Here is an 18,252-nt window from a genome sequence, read left to right as displayed (position 1 = left end):
TTGTTTCTGTTATGTTATTCCATGTGTGCCTTATTTTATATAAATTTATTTTAGCGTTCTTGCAACCAAATTTTACACAATGGATAGTTATTATACATTTTCAGCCCATTTTGAGGCAAAAATTCATATTAAAAATAGAGGTACTCAATAGTTCCAGGAAAATTTGTGAGAAATAAAATACAAGTCCGTCAAAAGGTGTAACAGGAGTGTTTATCATCGTTTAACTAAACATCAACAGCCAGTCTGTGCACGCTACAAGTTCACTTCCTATCATTTGTTGGCACCTGCAACAAGCGACTGTTAAACAACAAAAAAATTGCTTATTACAAACAAATTTAAAGTCAAAAAACTAAAAGTAATAAAAATTATTCAGTTCATTCGATTAAAAAAACATGACGTATGAGATGAAGGAAAAATTACGTCAATTAATTCATTATAAAATGCGCTGAAGTACAGACACTCAAGTGTGTAACTGTATAATTTTATAATTTACTTCTACTTATATATATTATAATTCTGCTTAACAATATTCCAGATAATAATATCATACTTTATTGTACTTAAAATGAACATATAGGCTCAGGTCAGGTTGCATAATTACAGTACTTACATGTATTTATAGTAAGATTGTGTTGTGACACTTCTTGCTTAATGAAGTCTGTTGGAATGAGTACAACATCACTATTTTCATTAAGTAAATCTGAAATAAAAAGGAAAAACGGTATTGCATTTTTATTAGGATTTGAGTATTTTAAAATATAATTTATGATGGAGAATTTAAAAGCTGTTGACTGTAATCATAAATAAAGTCTATTTATTTGTTGTATTGAAAAATAAAACAACACACTGTCATGTACAGAGAACAATTCAGGAAGAACCTTCTGTTTTACAGCAAAAGAAAACCTAATACACCATTTTGTAAAAATATGTAATACACTGCACAACCTCATCTTATTCCCAAATCAGTACACACCACAGGGTAAGTCTCAATGATAATCATATTATTTATTCTCTCTCTCTCACACACACATACACACGATTCTGTCTGTGTGTATTCGCAAATATAGACAGATTTATATGTGTATATAAAACGTAGAAAATTTGCATATAAAAACATTTTCAACCCACATCTGACAAAAATCGTGTTTACACAGAAGTGCTCAATTTGGCAGCGTAAACATTGTGTGTATGTGGCTACATGTGGATTGAGCCATGGAAAGACAAAATATATAAACAAACGTTAAAATGTATACAGACTTTGTGTCCCTATTTAAAATCTATATGTTCTATTTTAACCGCATTGATCTCTAAAACACACTGTAATGTACTGCTCTATGAGCAGAGGAAAAATAAGATACGAGTGAGTTTAATTCGTTCTGTATAAGGGATTATCTGATCCTTCTGAATAGCAGGGAAGAGTCTGCACTTTGGTGTGTTTTTTACAGTCAAGATTTCACTGTAAAGAAGGAAATAATCAGCATCTATAATAATTTGTATCTAAGCACATGCTCTCATTCAGAATTAATAATTACTATTATGAGATAAAGGTCATTCAGACATGGAAGCTGAAGCAAAGTATTTCACAGCTTTCTTTCAGAAAATGGAATTTTAATGCTCAAATTAATTGTTTCTCGCACATTTCAGAGAGCAGCCTCGAGCATGTGTGCATTTATTTTGTGTTGCTATTTTTCAGCAAACTTCCAAACCACCTTGTGCAAACTAATGAGTAAGACATTCAACTATTATTGCTTAGTCACCTGTTACCTTTCACAGCATAATGAAAGTGTTGGTAAAAATAAACGTGGTGTGTGTACAAGGTTTGTGTGATTCAGCTGGTCTATATCCCTCAATACATCATACATACATTTCAGTAGCTGACATGCCACTTGCAAATATTCATTTGTTACAGGAATAGAAAGATTCTGCAAAAGGAGAACACCAGCCTCAAAGAAAATCTTAACAAGTGGATCTATAATTTAGCGCCTGCCTGCAATAAGATTTATCACCAAAAAGGAATAGAATCATTGGATAAATATGAACTGTTCCAATGATCCATCCATGTGGAGCCGAGAGGCCACTTTTATAGAATATTATTTACGGGTGCTGTTGACAGGGTGTGTTCTCTGGGGGAGTTGAGGAGAAAGACGGAGGCAAAGGGAACTCATTTACTGGGAGACTTTAAGCTTGTATTATAAATTCTCTTTTCTTGCTTGTTTGCTTGGCACAAACAGGAGAAAATTCCAATGTTCACAAATCAAATAACAGTGAGTGACACACTGAAAATCGGAGTAGAAATCTGTCTCTTATATCACTGTGCTGTTTCATTTGAATCCTTTCAGACTCCCCAATAAAATGTCTCCCAATAACAAGGACAGGTTCCTTTATTTTAGAGTCAACTTTGATCCTGCTTCAACATTACCAGATCAAACTGGCCTTCAGCAAACCACATCATCTGGGCACTGGCTGTGTTTTTGAGTTTTTCAAAATCTGCTTGTTGAAGTAATATGGGGTGAGCCTATATTTGTGCTGCTCTTAGAGACTGGGAAACTGAATAACATACTCAATCAACAGGCAATACTGTCCAGAAGCATTCAGAAGCTCATGTGAATAAACATCTTCCTCTCCATTTAAATTGCAAATATTATCCAACATAGGTCAACACATAGGTAAATTCAATTATACGGCTATAATTTCTCTCAAAGAAAAAACGATTTGAGGGCTGCACCAAAGTAATTTGAGTATCCATCATTATGTGGGTAGATACTAGATAAGTCACATTCCCATGTGTGTGTAAAGGGCAAATTAAATCTCCAAATACAAAGTCTAAGAGGTCATCATTGGAAATTTGACACACAAAATCCAAATGTCCCAACAGCAGTGAGTGAGGACATCATGTTCGCCTGTTATTCTGTTATGGAACGATCCATTTGCATGAATGGAGTGGCCGAGGACATCTGGGCTGGGAAAACTAACTTAACGCTCCGCTCTACTCCAGCAGTTATGTGAGTGAGCTCAAGGGACGTCCTTCACTCCCAGTGATACTGGCAGAAGCTGCAGAGTGGCTAAAAGTAAAAGTTTCATTCTGCCCTGTGTTTCTTACAAGGGATCTAGTAACTGTTTGATTATGAAGCAAGTTGATGTTGGGGGGGAAAATGCAGCAAGAAAAATTGAGCCAAAATAATCACACTGAGATCAGTTTAACAAAAAGTCTGTAGTAGGAGTGTTAAACGCACCATTGGACATAAACACTATATTTGATTATGTGAAAAGACAAAGTGCAAAGCGCAACCTTCATAATGCCACATTCACTTCTCCGATTTGTACGTGATATTTAAAAGGCCTACATTAAAGGACTCAAAAAACATTTTTATTTAGTATATTTAGATTTTCCCCTCCTGTAACAACCAAATTAACCAAAGATGTGAGAGGCGCGAGTGTTATACATTTCCGTGTCGTCCAGCAGAGGGCAACATAAACATACCAAATATAAAGTGATATTTTTTAAATGGCGAGGCATTGGGTTGGATCAAAGACTGTATGGATGACACATTTCCTCCCACTATCCAGAAGTCAAGCCAAAATATCCTCTTGCTCATTTGGAGCCAGTCTGGCGGTAGCGACGTCCCACCGATACAGGTGTTCAGCCAATCAAGAGTCAGTCTCAGCTGTCAATCATGACGTTTCAGCCCGTTTTTATAGAATCAAATAATTAAGTAAAACTAAATTTACCTGAACAATTAACATTTCGACATACATCAGTGTGATAAGAAGTACCGTAAATGAAACCATCTTTGAGAACAATTCAATTGACGTGAACTTTGACTTTTAAGTTTGGTCCATGACCCATCAACTAACAAGGAGGAGGCGGAGTTAATGAACTATACTGCAGCCAACCACCAGAGGGCGATCAGGATGCTTCGGATTCACTTTTGGGAGTCATGCCGTCCATCTTTATATACAGTCTATGGGTTGGAACATGGGGCATTAGCAGATGGCAGACAGTCTTTCAAAATAAAAGTTTCCTGTGGGCCAGTAGCTGTAGGGACACTGATGTTGACGGAACCTTTAGCTACATTTACAATGTGCTGCAAGAAGACGACAAACACACAATTAGCAGGGTCGTCTAGGCACGATTATCAGTAAGTTAGCTAATTAAAGTTAGCTCACAGTAAACGAACAGAAAAAGGAAAATATATAAAAATGTATTTTGCTCTTACTTTATTTCTTTGTTTGATTTGTTTCCATTTAGGCATTCTAAGTCTTCTGTGGTTTAGACTGTTCAGGCAAGGAAAATATAAAGGATAAAAAAAACAAAGCACATGGAAAAACATAGCTTTTTTGCACCCACATCTCCAGTTCTCTCTCTAACTGCCCATATGCTGTCAGTGTCAGGCTGCACTATTACCAGCACTCCTACGCTGAACCTTGACTGCATAAATGTGAGTATTTGTGAGGTTGAGCGTTAAATTCCTCACCATCAAGTTTTCTAGCTTTCGACAGCTGTCTGACGGCAAACTAGGACACAGCCACATTGTGCATTTTGAGCCAGGAGAAAATGTCAGGACTCCCGACACCTTCATATACCCACAGATTGAACAGTTTATCACACGAGATTGAGTCCGGATAGCACAGAAAAACCATTAACTGAGAAAAATAAATAAAAGAGTGGAGATTAAAAGGAAACAATGGAATGCATTCAATAAAGTTCACTGGTGTTATCTCAAACAATCCTCTAAGGGTCAATATTGCATTAATATTAAAATCCCAAATTTGAGAGTGGTAGAGAGGTTAGCCACAAAGCCCTACTGGTTCTGGTAGACTTTCATTTTCTTGGCCAATTAATAATAAAGAGTTCCAGATCAGTGCTTCTCCAGAATACCACTCCTACCCTCATAGCTCCTAGCTCATTATACTGTGGACTTTGTGCTTTTTTCATTGTGTGTGTGTGTGAGTGTGTGTGTGTGTGTGTGTGTGTGTGTGTGTGTGTGTGTGTGTGTGTGTGTGTGTGTGAGGGCTTCTGTACTTCCAGTGCTAAAAAGACAAACTCATTGGTCTAAACTGCATATAAGTTTCTCAGGCACTTGTTTCAAGTGATAAAAAACAGACAAGAGATGGACTTCCTCTGACAAGTGATGGACACGTCACATCATTTCATTCTGTTCTTTATATCCCAGAATTCAAACTCTTCATCTGCTCTGTCTCTGCTTCTTTGTTTTCTGGGAACAAAAAGGATATCGCTGTGAATTTAGCTCTATTGCTTTGATCTCAGAGACTGGACGTCGTTCACTCTATATCAGGGACAAGGCTCCGTGTGTGTTTGTGTGTTAACTAGCTCTGTCAGAAGCTCGACTCGGGGACTGTCTTTTTGCGCCCCAGTGAGGTTGTGCTGTAACGAGTCCTCTGCAGGGTGCCGTAAGATGGTTTGTCCGTTGTCAGGCTGCGTGACGGTGCCGGGGCTGTGGACATGCCATTGCGATGCAAAGATGCTGTCCTGTGCATGCTCTGCTCCGCCTTGGTGGGGATGTTGGACTGACTTTGGGAGCGTTTGATGTCAACCGTCGTACGTCCAACTTTTCCATTTACCAGCTCATCGCCCAGATGGCCTGAGCCATTAGACTTTTCTCTTTCTGCAGCACTCCTGCCTCCCGCTGCTCCGTTAGACAGTGGCAGCCTTGACAGCGTCCTTCGGCCTCCTTCCTCACCTCCTCTTCTCCCTGACTCACCCTCCTTGGACTTCCTCTGGTCCTTATCCTTCTTCAAGAAGTTGCCTTTTAAGAAGGAGAACAGTCCCTCCTGACTCTTGGGCACTTCTCCTCTTTTGGTCTTAGAGTTTTCTTCAAATGCACCTGGATGTTCAGCCCTGTCTCCCCTTGGTCTTCTCAGGGTCCCATCATGAAGGCTGGGTGTGCTGTAGCTGGGCTGAACTCCAGCACTGAAATGCCTTGTTGTCTCCGTATCCTGGGAAGCTTTGGCGGAGCTCTGCTTCCTGGAATCCTTCCTTCTGGTGAGGGTGTTACTGCTAGAGCTACTGCTGATATTCAAGGTGCCCTCATCTCTTGTCTTGCTCCCCTTGCTGCGTCTCAGGCTGGTCGTCTTGTCTGATGGCCTCCTCTGGCCCTCTGGGACCTGTGGAGACTCTAGCTGCTGCTCATCTCTTGCTTTATCCACACAACTCATACTCCCAGCATTGGACGATTTGACATTGGCTAAAGCGGGGGCCACAGCAGCTTCCTTTGTGCTGCGCGGTTCGCTCATCAGTGTTACTATTGGGTCCTTTGTGCAGCGGGGACGCCGGCCAGATTCCAAGTACTGCACTAGCTCCACAGGGGCAGGAGCTTGATCCGGCGGAGACACCGGGTCAGGTTTTCGTCTGTCCTTGGAACCAAAGGACCAGCGAAGGGGAAGTACTTTACTCAGAGTGTCCTTAGTCTTGCTGGGGGTTCTCATGCTCTTGCTGCGCCCCTCAAGTCCCCTGACAAATGGCCTGCTCTCAAAACCTCCTAACAATTATTTAGAGAAAAAAATCTTTTAGTTTTCTCATTCAAATGCAAGACCTTTACACACAATTGACACACTAAACTGATTAGGGCAAATGTTGGGTGTGCTCTTTTACCCTTTTCATCTTTACAACCATCGTCGAGGAAGACGGGCGACTCTGGAGAGTCGGGATTTGAAGACGGGCAGGTGGTGGACGATCGAGACACCAGACTGCCTCTCTTACTGTCCACTGTGAGGCGGACGAGCCAATGGTCTGACATTGATGAGCTTGTGGAGCCTGTGAGACACACAGAAAGAAAGGAATACACTGAGAACATTAAATAAACAACACTTCTAAACGGTTAGCTCTGATGTTTAAATTTAAATGACCTTTGTACAGCCAGAAATAGATAAAATCCATGGTGTCACTTACCTTTGTGGCTATTACAAGTCTTGCAATCCTTTAAACTAGACGTGTTAAAAAAACATCAGATGTAAAAGTAGCAAAAGAGTAGATTGGCCCCTGTAATGGTTTCATTACTCTTTATTACTCATGCCTGAATGTGAAAGTGCTTTTTTTAGGTACCTAGCTGGAGTGGAAAAACATGTAATTAGTTCCACCTCCACTTTCGTTATTTGTGCCTCCTGGTCTCCTTATCGTCTGAAAACCAGCCTGTACCCGTGACTCGATGGATATTCAACAACTTTTAGAGGCTCCAGGCGGGGGGGAATTAGAGATTACACCAACACAATTAAATCCTGTGAGTGCAAGTCTCCGTCAGCTGGACAGAAAAAAAACCTTCACTGAAACTCAGCCTATTGATTGGTAGCGGGCTGCCATGGAAACCAAAATTACAATATGTTAATAAGAGATAATGCTGGACGTCGTGGAAATCAGGACAAAGATGGAATCAAATCTCCCCCCCCCGTACAGCTATTAATGTGAAATTTCACGTTTACTCCCATAATATCTAAACGTGGCTAAACAATTTAAATATCGACTTTATTTTGACAGCCGTTAAAAACGTACACAGTTTACTTATATGCTGTTCTTTTGGGTCATTTGGATAGCAAGTACTTGTACTGTAAACGGCAGGACATCTCATGATGATAAAGGTTGAGACCTTGATGATAGGAGACATTCTGACATTTCCAGGATCTACTCCACCATGGCCTCCTCTGAGCAGCCACAACAAAAGGTTTCAAATTCATCTGCACACATTCTGTTATGTTATTTCCGTCTTTGCCTTCCTTATATAACCCTGTCAGTCGCAGTTAGCATGTCATACATTGTCTTAGTTTAAAAATGATCAAAAATTATGAAAACACATTTTGACAATCACATGTATGTATAAAAATGTATGTGATTGACAGAATCTACTCTGGATGCAATTCTTTTGTCTTATTGAAAAGACTTGTGAACTTTTGAGGGTTTAGAACTTCACCTTTATTGATGGGTGAGTAAAAGTGAAATGGGCAGACAGAGTGGGGAAGACAAGCGGCAAAGGGCCAGGTGGATTCCAAAACTGTTGCTGCTGCAGGAGGACCCAAGCCTCTGTATGCAACACCTAACCACCTGCTGGCATGGGCGTCTTTTCAGCAGACCTTCTGATTTATCTTTGTGGATCTTTTGTTGGACTCATTGTGTGTTTCTGGACTTTTCCCTTCTTTTCCTTGCATTTGTGAGCAACACTATCTCTGTCAAACATTTCTGCCTAGGGCACACGCAGAGTAGGATTGAACCGCCGACCTTCTAGTTAGAGGACGACTAGCCCTCCTCCCCTCTGTGTTAGCATTTCCTTATATGTAGTCCATGCGTTTCTCTTTGTTTGTCTCGCCAGTACTCTGAACGTTCCAGCATTCTCCTTTTGCTTTTCCTGAGTACATGACCAAGCAAGTTTTTAACATTGACTTTTTGCCCGTGTTTTTCGATACCGTTGCTTGATCTGACTGCTGACTAATCTTATTAGGGAGTGTTGTTTTTCAAACTGACTTCATTTATATACATCAGACCGTCCATAAAGAAGCAAAGGACAATGTTTCTGTTGCTGAACAAAGAGCATTAAGGCTTTCAACACTTTAAAGTTTTATAATTTTACATGTTCACGACCTTCACTAAAGAGTGGAGATAATAACCTTTCATCAGTTCGGTGTTTCCTCTTATCCTCTCGTGTGCCTCTGCATCACAAGGTTGAACAGTTTTTTTCTGGTGACTTTAGATCAACACAAATAGATAAACAGGCCGGAGGCAAGACTGCAGGCTCTCAGCTCCATCCAGTACAGCTGGACAGGTATTTTATTACCCTCTCAGAGTTTTTCCAAAGGTTTCTTTCACTTTTGCCCAAGACTGGGCTGCTTCAGTATTTGATGTGAAGTGTGCAGCCTGCAATCTTAATCACATCAGGGTATCTAAGCACAGCATGGGTTTAAACTGTCTCATTAAAAAACATGAATCACAGAACTCTGTACTGCAACTGTACACCTTTTTGCATAGACTGAAGGACGGCTTTGTTGCTCTTTCAGTTGCAGTGTGTGGAGCTGTTTCAGAATCGATAGCACACTCTTTGTGATCGACAGGGGGAAATATATAATGAGGCCTTTGAATCCAGCACACGTCCACCAGAATTTAAAGCTATGAAACATTTCTAGTTTCCCTGCTGTCACACATTTGAGTGTAGGAGTGGATCATCACGGTGCCTCCAAGCGGGTACTTGACATTGTGCATCATAATTAATGTATTCCGCAGGGGGTGTCTATGTTTGATTCATATGTGGAAGAGTTTTTTCATTTACGCATCCAAAAATCTGTGTTGCCAATGACGTCTGGGGGCAAAAAGACACAGGACACATCTGCCCTGTGGAGTAGGAAACTATAATTGATGCTTATGTAACAGCTTTACTTTTCCACGGTGTTGTAGGAGCTGCATTCTGGCCTTTAGTCAGAAAACAAACATTCATTTTGGCTCCCATTCGGTTTCACTTTGTGAAAAGGAGAGACTGTTTGGGTGAGTGTTGGGCCTGACACGAAAATAAGCAACCCCTTCTTTAGGGCATTTCAAGTATCTTAGGTACTCACAAAGGAGGAAAATCAATGAAGCAGGAATTCAAGAACCGGTCGTGACTGTTCAAAAACAGCCAGTATGAAGAAGATGCTAAGGTGGTGAGCAACTGCCTCCGCTGTCGTTGTATTGAGTAGGTAAATAAAACATATTCTTCAGCCTGTACATGCAACAACTAGGGTGCAAGAAAGAGGACAAAGACATTACATGGCAGAGGCACAGTCATTGCATCCTAAGCTAAGTGCCGCCCAAAATGACTGTGATTTAAGAAATACTATGATGATATTTTAAGAATAAGGTCATAAAACCATGAGAATTAAGTCGTAATATCACAAAAATTAAGTCATAATTTCATGTGTGTCACTTTAGAGGGTGAATATCAGAAGATCACCATGTCGCCTCTGTTGGAACGAGAATTGTGGAGCATCTTGTTCATAAAATTGGTTTCATTAACAAACAATCAGCACATCTGAACTAGACTATCATAAGTTTCAAGACTTAGAAAAGATTGTGCAAGAAACGGATTCTATTCTGAAGAAAGAACCACACAAACTTTTTTGAAAAATCTTTTGTGGTCGATTTTGGATCCACAAGGAGTGGAACTCCAACGAACACGGATTGTCCTGACTTTATGTTCTTTATTCTTAAAATATCATGGCTTTCTTCTCAGTTACAACTTTATTCTAGTAATTTTCAAATGTACCTTGTACTAGCACGTCTTTCTACTGAATTCAGACTTTACTCTGGAAATGTTATGTCTTTCTTCTCAGTTATGACTATTCTTGTAATAGTGCGACTTTATTTTTGAAATATCCGATTTTTTTCTTCAATATTGCCCTTTTACGCCTGTTTTTTGCCTTATAGCAGAAAGATAATGGTTCAGCCAGACTCGTCTCCAGCAGTGTCACAGTGCTGTAAAGATAGGTCTATGTGAGACTATCCCTTGGATGCAATCCTTTCAGTACTGCTCCAATCTAACTGCGCAACTTAATCCTGAATGCCTGCGTTTGAAGCACACACATAAATTTAAACATTCTGTCATACATACAGGCATATCCATTATATCATGTGCTTGGTTATCCATTGAATTATGTATGTTTTCCTGTTTGCTAGTCTTCTGATAGCGTACCTCTGATTGAGCTGCTGGCCGACCACTGAGGAATGTTGTTGCGTCTCTGGTAAAAGAGGATGTAAGCTCCTCTGGTACATACTTCCTCCTCTGGCACCAGGTCGACGCTGCTGTCATCATAGCTGTACCACTGGGCATCCACTGAATTTCTACAGTAAGCTGCAAAAACAAGGGACATGGAGAAAATTCTAAAATTTCATCAAGTCAAACTTAAAGAAAAGTAGTAGTAGTAGTAGTAGTAGTAGTGGTATTTGTATACACACCTTTGCTCTTGGGTTGCAAGTCTTTTACTGCAGTGTGTGGCTAACACTATTGATCTTCCCTGTTTGTCAAAGTTGCAAAGCCACATAAACAAAGACCCGCTCGCCGACACATTGAGCTGCTCGCCTCAAATCAATAATGCAGCTGCAGTGGAGTTCTTTCTTTAGCTCTGCTTATTGCAGTAAACAAATGCACAGCACATGTGAGCTTAATGCTCAGTCAATCTTCCCTGGATAAACAAAACTGTGAAAACTCTTATGGGGCCATTTCATTGTGGAGTATTACTGTTAAAACGCTGTAATTAGTCCATATTTAACTTTTATCGGGCTGTAACCATGTCATAGTGCACCAGAAAAACCCAGTGAGAGGATACCCAAGCTGTCATGGCAACGGCTGCTGCATCCTCCACATTTCCTGCTGTTTCCAGTTCTCCTACATTTCTCCTCAAAGTTTTGTTTCTTTAACAAAAGATCTCCATGCAGTCCCAGGCCTAGTGTTGCCTCGACTATGTATCAAGTTCTCCATCCTGCTCGCTGCCCGATTGCATCACCAATCCAGTATATTTGCAATTACCTTACAGAAGTTGAAGGGAAATAATATAAGACTACAAAATGCCTCCAACACTGGCAGGAAGATGATTTTTTTCACGAATTCCAGCTCTCTATTCAGTTGCAATATGTTTCTGACATTCAGACACCTTCACTTCAATTCTGACCAGTCTCCCAGTTCATGCTGTGGAGAAGCAGGGGTTGTGGATACTTTAAGCTCCATGCTCACATCCCACTTTCCAATTATGACAAAGCATGTTGGGCTATTTAAAAAAACATAGTCTGGATGTTGATATGAACATTCAAACTCATGAATGGCCTCCGCAATAAAAAACTAGTGATAGACTGAAACGTATGAACGTGAAAGTATCCATAGCAAAGTAAATAGGCTTCATATAACAAATGATTTGAGGGAATGTATTAAAACAGCTGGTGTCTGCTCAACTGTCAAAAATGCAGTCAACTCAATGTGAGTGATGTTTCATGTAGTAAATAACATATTATACCAGGTCCACACCTGTATAATGTCCTCCATGCATTCCTCCGTGATGGTTACACACAGCGTAGAGGTCGTACTGATAGTCCTGTGGGAGGGTCATGTCGGGGTGTTGTCCTGACGGCTGCTTCCAGGCTGGGGGCCACGGCCCCAGGTTCCGCATACTCTGACTCCTCTTCACTATGTGGGGGGCCATGTCCAGTCCCGTCAGGGGGAAACGCACCAAGGTCGACAGCTTATTCCTGCGCTCACCCACCTGTTGAGTAACAATGTTTTTAGTCATGAATATATAAAAATAATGTAACAGGCTGAGATGTAACTTTGGATCACCTGATACATCCTGGAATCAGTGTGTAACTAAAACCTCATGCAGCTTCCTGCCTGAGTATGTTGAATTTTGCTGAGAACATAGAGAATGTTAAAACGGCCACAATACATGTTCAAGCACTTTGACCACAACCCTGTTAACATCAGTGATGTTGAATCACCTAAGTGTGGATGACTTGGGTTCCTTGGAGTCAATGTGTAAGAACAACTGATCGACCTCCTGTTTTTCCTCAGGTAGTTGAAGCAGGTCCAGCTCTAACTAAAACTGATGGTCAATATGAGCAGGGGCACGACAGAGCATCAATACCAACTGCGTCACTGTGTGGTAAACCAGCCTCACACTACTGGCCGAAGTGAGCAGTGCCATCGGGCAGATACGTGATCAGATATTTTGATGAGCAGTTATTCAGAGCGGAATAAAACATCTTAATAATATCCTTTTATCATTATTATTATGAATATTGGGCTATAAAGGCACTGAATTTAGCAATTGGTGTTCACGGTGAGGAGCTGTGGAATTGAGATCCCTGCGATACAGGTTACTGCAGCAAACCACCAGGGGCAATCAGGACTCTTTGGCTTCACTTTCAGGGAGCAGCCATGCCATCCATCTTTATTTATAGTCAATGTGTTGAACCAAACCTCTGCTGACTTGAACGCGTGGGTGGAATAATAACATTTAAAAGTTAGCTGAGGGTTAAGGGGATGTCATTGGTTTGCAGATATCTTTATTTTGTGTATTTATGTATTCATGCTCCCACGGCTCCAGACAGAGACAACCTTGTTGCCGGTGGAGAGGAGGGATATGCGGCACTGACTCCTTTATAATTGCTGGGCTGAAGGCAGTGACATTGTTAGAGAACATTGTGATGGTAAGAGTGATGGTGCACCCGGTAATGCTGCATGTTGATAGGTTGCTCTAACCTACATGCATGTTCCATAATGCAAAGAAGTCAGGGACTGTGCCTGTGATAGATGGAGGCGTTGGAAATGTTTATTTCAGCAGCAGAACATAGTTAGAGTTTGGCATCTAGGCTCCAACCTCAATACACCCCCAGATATGATTACATGGATATAATTGGGAGTGATGAGCAAATATCTTTGAGTTCCCCCCTGTCGAAGGCTGCAGGTGGATGCTGAGGTGGTGGTGGGGGGGGGCTGAATCGACAGGCAGGGCAGCAGAGGCATTGACGAGCAAAGGGAGGGATGGGAAATCTTTGCAGCTTAAATTGGGAGGATGTAGAGACTAAGGCATGTCACATGATCAAAGCAGTGCAACTCCAGTTGAGGGTGTGAAGGAGCTCGCAAGCATCGTTGCATCGGATGCAGCAACTTTAAGAGGATTTTCTTCCTTTCAGATAAATAGTTGTTGATCATTTAGTTTCTTGCTGCCCCCCCCCCACAAAGGTCAAATCACAACAAAAACTCAATAATAGAGAAAATATGGCCAAAATTGAATTTCTATTTTTTATTCTTTGGCCCCTTGTGGGAGACTGGAAAACCAAACAGTAGAAAACCATAGAGAGTTGTTTTGGCATTGTTAGAGAGAACATACTTAACGGACAAGGAGGGACATTAGCATTCATTTAAAGTTGTGGTTTTGACGATCTGTCAAGGCAAGATCAGACTCTGTAGCTGCTGAATTCTATGTTCACCAGCTAGTTGCTAAGTTTGTGCGTTTGCTGTTTGGTGCAGTTTAGGTACAGATGGTATTTGTAATTAAGAACTTTTGGTGATTAGTGCATCCTACCTGTCGGAAACGCTTGAGGTGGAGGATCAGGATGTCAGGGAGAGTCCACAGGCTCATCTTCACCATGCCCTGCTGAAACTTTTTACAGTGGGGACACTTCCAGGCGTCGTCAGGGGCAAGCTGGAAACAGTCAGTGAAATCATCAATGAAACGTTTATACAAATAAAACAAAATGATGTAAACACAAAATGTTCACATCTGTGGTCACTTGGTCTGGCAATGAGACGTAATGAGACGCATTTTTACTTCAGATTAATTGTTCCTATAAATACGTTTTTCATTAAATCCACTCTGATTAAAATCCTGTGAGCTTAAAAGGTCATGTGTTATTAAAAACAATCAATCCATTCATCCATCCATGGTCATTCGGGGGGAAGCAACCAATCAGCCAAATCCCAGCTGACATTAGGGGACGCAGGGGGGGGGGACACATTGTCTGTTGATTATTTTCTTGATTAATCGATTAGTTATTTGGTCCATGAAATGTCAGTGGTAAACAATTTTGATCTGTGCACCTGACACCTCCTCTATCTTCAGTCTTATACCGTCCACAAACCAAAGATATACACTATAGTGTCATTAGAGAAGCAAAGAAACTAGAAGAAATTCACATTTAAGAAATCTAAAATCAAAGAATTTGGACCTTTATTTCATGAAAAAACACTCAAACCAATTAATCGATTATCAAAATAGTTAGCGTCAAATTTTGTATAACTAACTTTATTGATCGATCAATTGTAGCAGTCCCACAATCACATAAAAATGTGGCAACAGTGCATTGCATTAAATCGTGCAGATGCAGATAAGGAGCATCATATAATTTTCCAGACGACCACCATCTGTCCAACAACCGTTGATTGAAGATATCGATTAACAAATGGACAAATCGACTCTGTGAAGCATTTCAAATGTGGCGGGTCCGAGACGTCAGCTGAGTCTGTGGTGTGTGTCAGCGTGAGGGGGAGAGAGAGAGAGAAGAGTGAGAGAGTGGAGTTGGGATGGACTGAAGAATGAATTTATATTACATATTATATAATAAGAGCCAGTTCCTGGTTTATTACCTATAGAGTTGAATGAATTCTTGAGAAGGCAGACCATTACATTTGCAAAATACAATGACAAAATTGACCCAAAAAAACAACCAATGATGGACTCAGCCGATTGCAGAAAGACAAAATATCCATCCCTTCACCCGACAAGAACATGCAATGAGTGGATGCAATGCAGTTGGAGATGTTTTGTAGAAAAGAGGTCAGAGGAGGACGATCAGGAGCTATAGTAACTCAGATAACCACTCTCTACAACTGTGCTGAGAAGAAAAGTATCTCAGAATAAGCCAAACATGAAACCTTGAGGTGAATAGTCTCCACTGCTGTCGGCCAACAACAGAACTGCACGGCTGCAGTGGACACACAGTCAAGTCTCCTGAATCGGAATTCTGCTGTGGCTGCAGATGGCGCGGTCAGAGTTTGGTGTCAGTAGCATGAATCCGTGGACCCAATCCGCCTTGTGACAATCATCCAGGCTGCTGGATGATTAGTGTGTGGGGACAATTTTCTTGGCAAACTTTGGGTCCCTTAACATTAGTGAATCATTGTTTGAAAGCCAGAGCCTCTCTAAGAATTGTTGTTGGCCACGTTCATCCTTTTCTGGCCACAGATGAGTTGTCTTCTAATGGCTACTTCCAGCAGGATAATGCATCATTTCACAAAACAAACGTTTTATAAACTGGTACATGGACCCCTTTATATTGTTGTATTTCAGGGGAGATGTACGTGACATTTCAGTCATTAAAGTTTTTGTATTTTAGCTTCTCTATTATTGTGGTTTTAAGTTTACTCGTTAGTTGAGTTATACGATCATATGCCAACCTACTTCTGAATTTGTGTAGGGGCTTCATATATGTCAAAATTGCACGGAGGATTTGTTTTTCACTTGGTTTGTCAGGGTAATTTTATGTGTATTAATATCATTCCCTTTTTATTGTTGTACTCTATGGGAGAGGGGGTCCACGTTTGTAAAATTAGTAGTAAAAAACTCCACCAGTTACATGACTATACAGCTGATAAATCTGCAGGAGATATGTGATGTTCTCAAGTCCACATGTTCCAAACATCTGGTTGAATCCACACCACGAAGAATAGAGGGTGTTTGGGAGACAACTGAGCTCCAACCCAGTATTAGTTTGGTGTTCCTAATAAACTGCTCAGTGAATGTGTTTAAGGCTAAGTCCTGTGCATCAGTGTGGTTTGAGTGAGCTGAGAGTTTGAACAGTCATTAGGATAATTTCCAGCAACTCTCCCCCAGTAATCTCTGAAATTAATTCATGTTATGTTTCTGATGAGACACGATTGACTAAACTCCATCTCTGCTGCGTCCTAAGTGGCAGCACGCCTCTGTTCGTGAGAGAGAGAGAGCTGGTACATGCCAAGAATAAATATCAGCCTCTGCATGTTTGCCCTGAAATAAAGTGATGACAAACATCCAGGAAATTCATTCGTCACACGTTAAAATAGACAATTTTACCAGACGCCACTGATTTGTGGACCTACAGCTGTTTGATTGTAGTGGGAACACAGAAAAATCCCATTGGCTTTTGTGTTCAGCGTGATACAAGACCACAGAATTGTAATAACGCAATGAAAACCTGCTGCTGCCATTGCAGTTTGAGCCTGGACTCATTTCATCATCCGACACATATCTTAATCACAAAATGATTGTCCTATTTAAAGTGAGGGTACACTGCATATTTTGTATTACACAATACAGCAAATGTATCGTCCTTTCAGTATTTCAATATGTATTCAGAGAAGATTCAGCTCCACAGTCACAGTGAAGTGGCACACAGAGTATTTGTCCATGAGGTTTGTATCTTTAATATAAAAAGCAGGTTTCTTTATTCTTCTGAAATAAAAAGGAAGACAGAAGATGTGCAGAGAGCCAATGTGGGAGTAGAAAGGCCTATGACCGTGAGGCTGAGCCAATATGCCAATATGTTCTCCATTTTTAACAAAAAAAATGCCAAACACTCAACAACAGTTCCAAGTTTCAATTAAATCCAACAATACACATTGTGTGTCGCTGAAGTCTGAATTAACTCATTTCTATAGTCAGAAGGTTGATCACTGTCATTACATCCCAAAACAATTAAAAATTAATTCAAATATAGAGAACGCAGCAGGAGAGTTTCGTGCACATTCAGGAAACATTCAGAGAGCTGAGCATTAATGAGGCAGAACATAAAGTGTAGACTGCGGAGAGTGCAGTGTTTTGGTTTACAGAAAGCTCTCAAATCTCATTGTTTTTCCAAGTTCACATCTTTGTCAGAATCTTGATCATGTATTTTTTGTATTAATTTAACACAGATATTTATTCTTCGTGTTCTTGCGTCTGTCACTCCCGCCCACTTGTTGGCTGTGAATTACTGTTTCTGGACATTTTCCTGCTGTTTTCTCACATGGGCTCACACGGACATTTTATTATGTGGGCTGGCAGGAAAAGTTCAGAAAAAATCTCCAGTGCAACTGACTCGGATATTTGCGTCCTAACATTACATACTCTACTCTAACTAACATGCTATACTGTACAGTGTGTTTTATCTGAAGAGATCTTCACTCACACACTGCTGAAAAAAGTGACGACGAACCTGAAGTAATCGTCAGCGGGTCATTCTGACGTCTTCCCTCACAGCTAAGATCCTTTTTATTGAACACAGCAACATTCAATGAGAGATATGCATGAAGTGATGAGCTGCTGTTGTGTGAGCTGATTCAGTCACTGGCTCCCTGCGGTGAAACGGTTTCTTATTACAACAAACTCCCTCTCCACCGACTCACTGCACTCACTTATTGATGTTTTTATTGTCCATATATTCAGTGTGAGCTGAGTTATAAACAGTCACCAAGGCTCTGAATATGAATCACATCCATCAGGAGTGAATAACCAATCCATCTGGTCTGTAGTTCCTGGAACTCACAGTTTTACAAGTCACAAGTGAAATGTTATTGCCTTTTCTCAAACGTTAGGTCTTTTTCCATACCTCATTCAACCCACGGCCTTTGACATTTTTATTTTGAGGCTAAAAAGAGAAGTGACATTAATCAGCAAATCAGGCATATGGCAGGAAAAGCTGCAGGAAATTGAAATGCAAACGGGGAAAGGAAATTGTTCTTTTAAAACCAGTATTCTTTATTTAGTTTGTGAATT

The 18,252-nt window shown here is 40.6% G+C and overlaps 1 protein-coding gene across 1 annotated transcript in view; it reads right to left on the bottom strand.

Moving 5' to 3' along the window:
* Positions 1-4,943: 4,943 nt before the first annotated feature.
* The window catches only part of usp43a (ubiquitin specific peptidase 43a), a 61,805-nt gene continuing 48,496 nt past the window's right edge, over positions 4,944-18,252 (bottom strand). Inside the window, exons 11-15 of the mRNA XM_034588030.1 lie at positions 14,047-14,166; positions 11,991-12,225; positions 10,665-10,823; positions 6,614-6,775; positions 4,944-6,500 (exon numbers count right to left, since the gene is read on the bottom strand). Coding sequence (XP_034443921.1) covers positions 5,338-6,500; positions 6,614-6,775; positions 10,665-10,823; positions 11,991-12,225; positions 14,047-14,166 — 1,839 coding nt within the window. The 3' untranslated portion in view covers positions 4,944-5,337. The remainder of the gene's footprint in view (positions 6,501-6,613; positions 6,776-10,664; positions 10,824-11,990; positions 12,226-14,046; positions 14,167-18,252) is intronic.

Source organism: Hippoglossus hippoglossus, chromosome 1 (genome assembly GCF_009819705.1).
Source record: "Hippoglossus hippoglossus isolate fHipHip1 chromosome 1, fHipHip1.pri, whole genome shotgun sequence".
NCBI lineage: Eukaryota > Metazoa > Chordata > Actinopteri > Pleuronectiformes > Pleuronectidae > Hippoglossus > Hippoglossus hippoglossus.
Note: the sequence above shows the minus strand (reverse complement) of the source record. Positions and strands in the feature narration are given on the sequence as shown.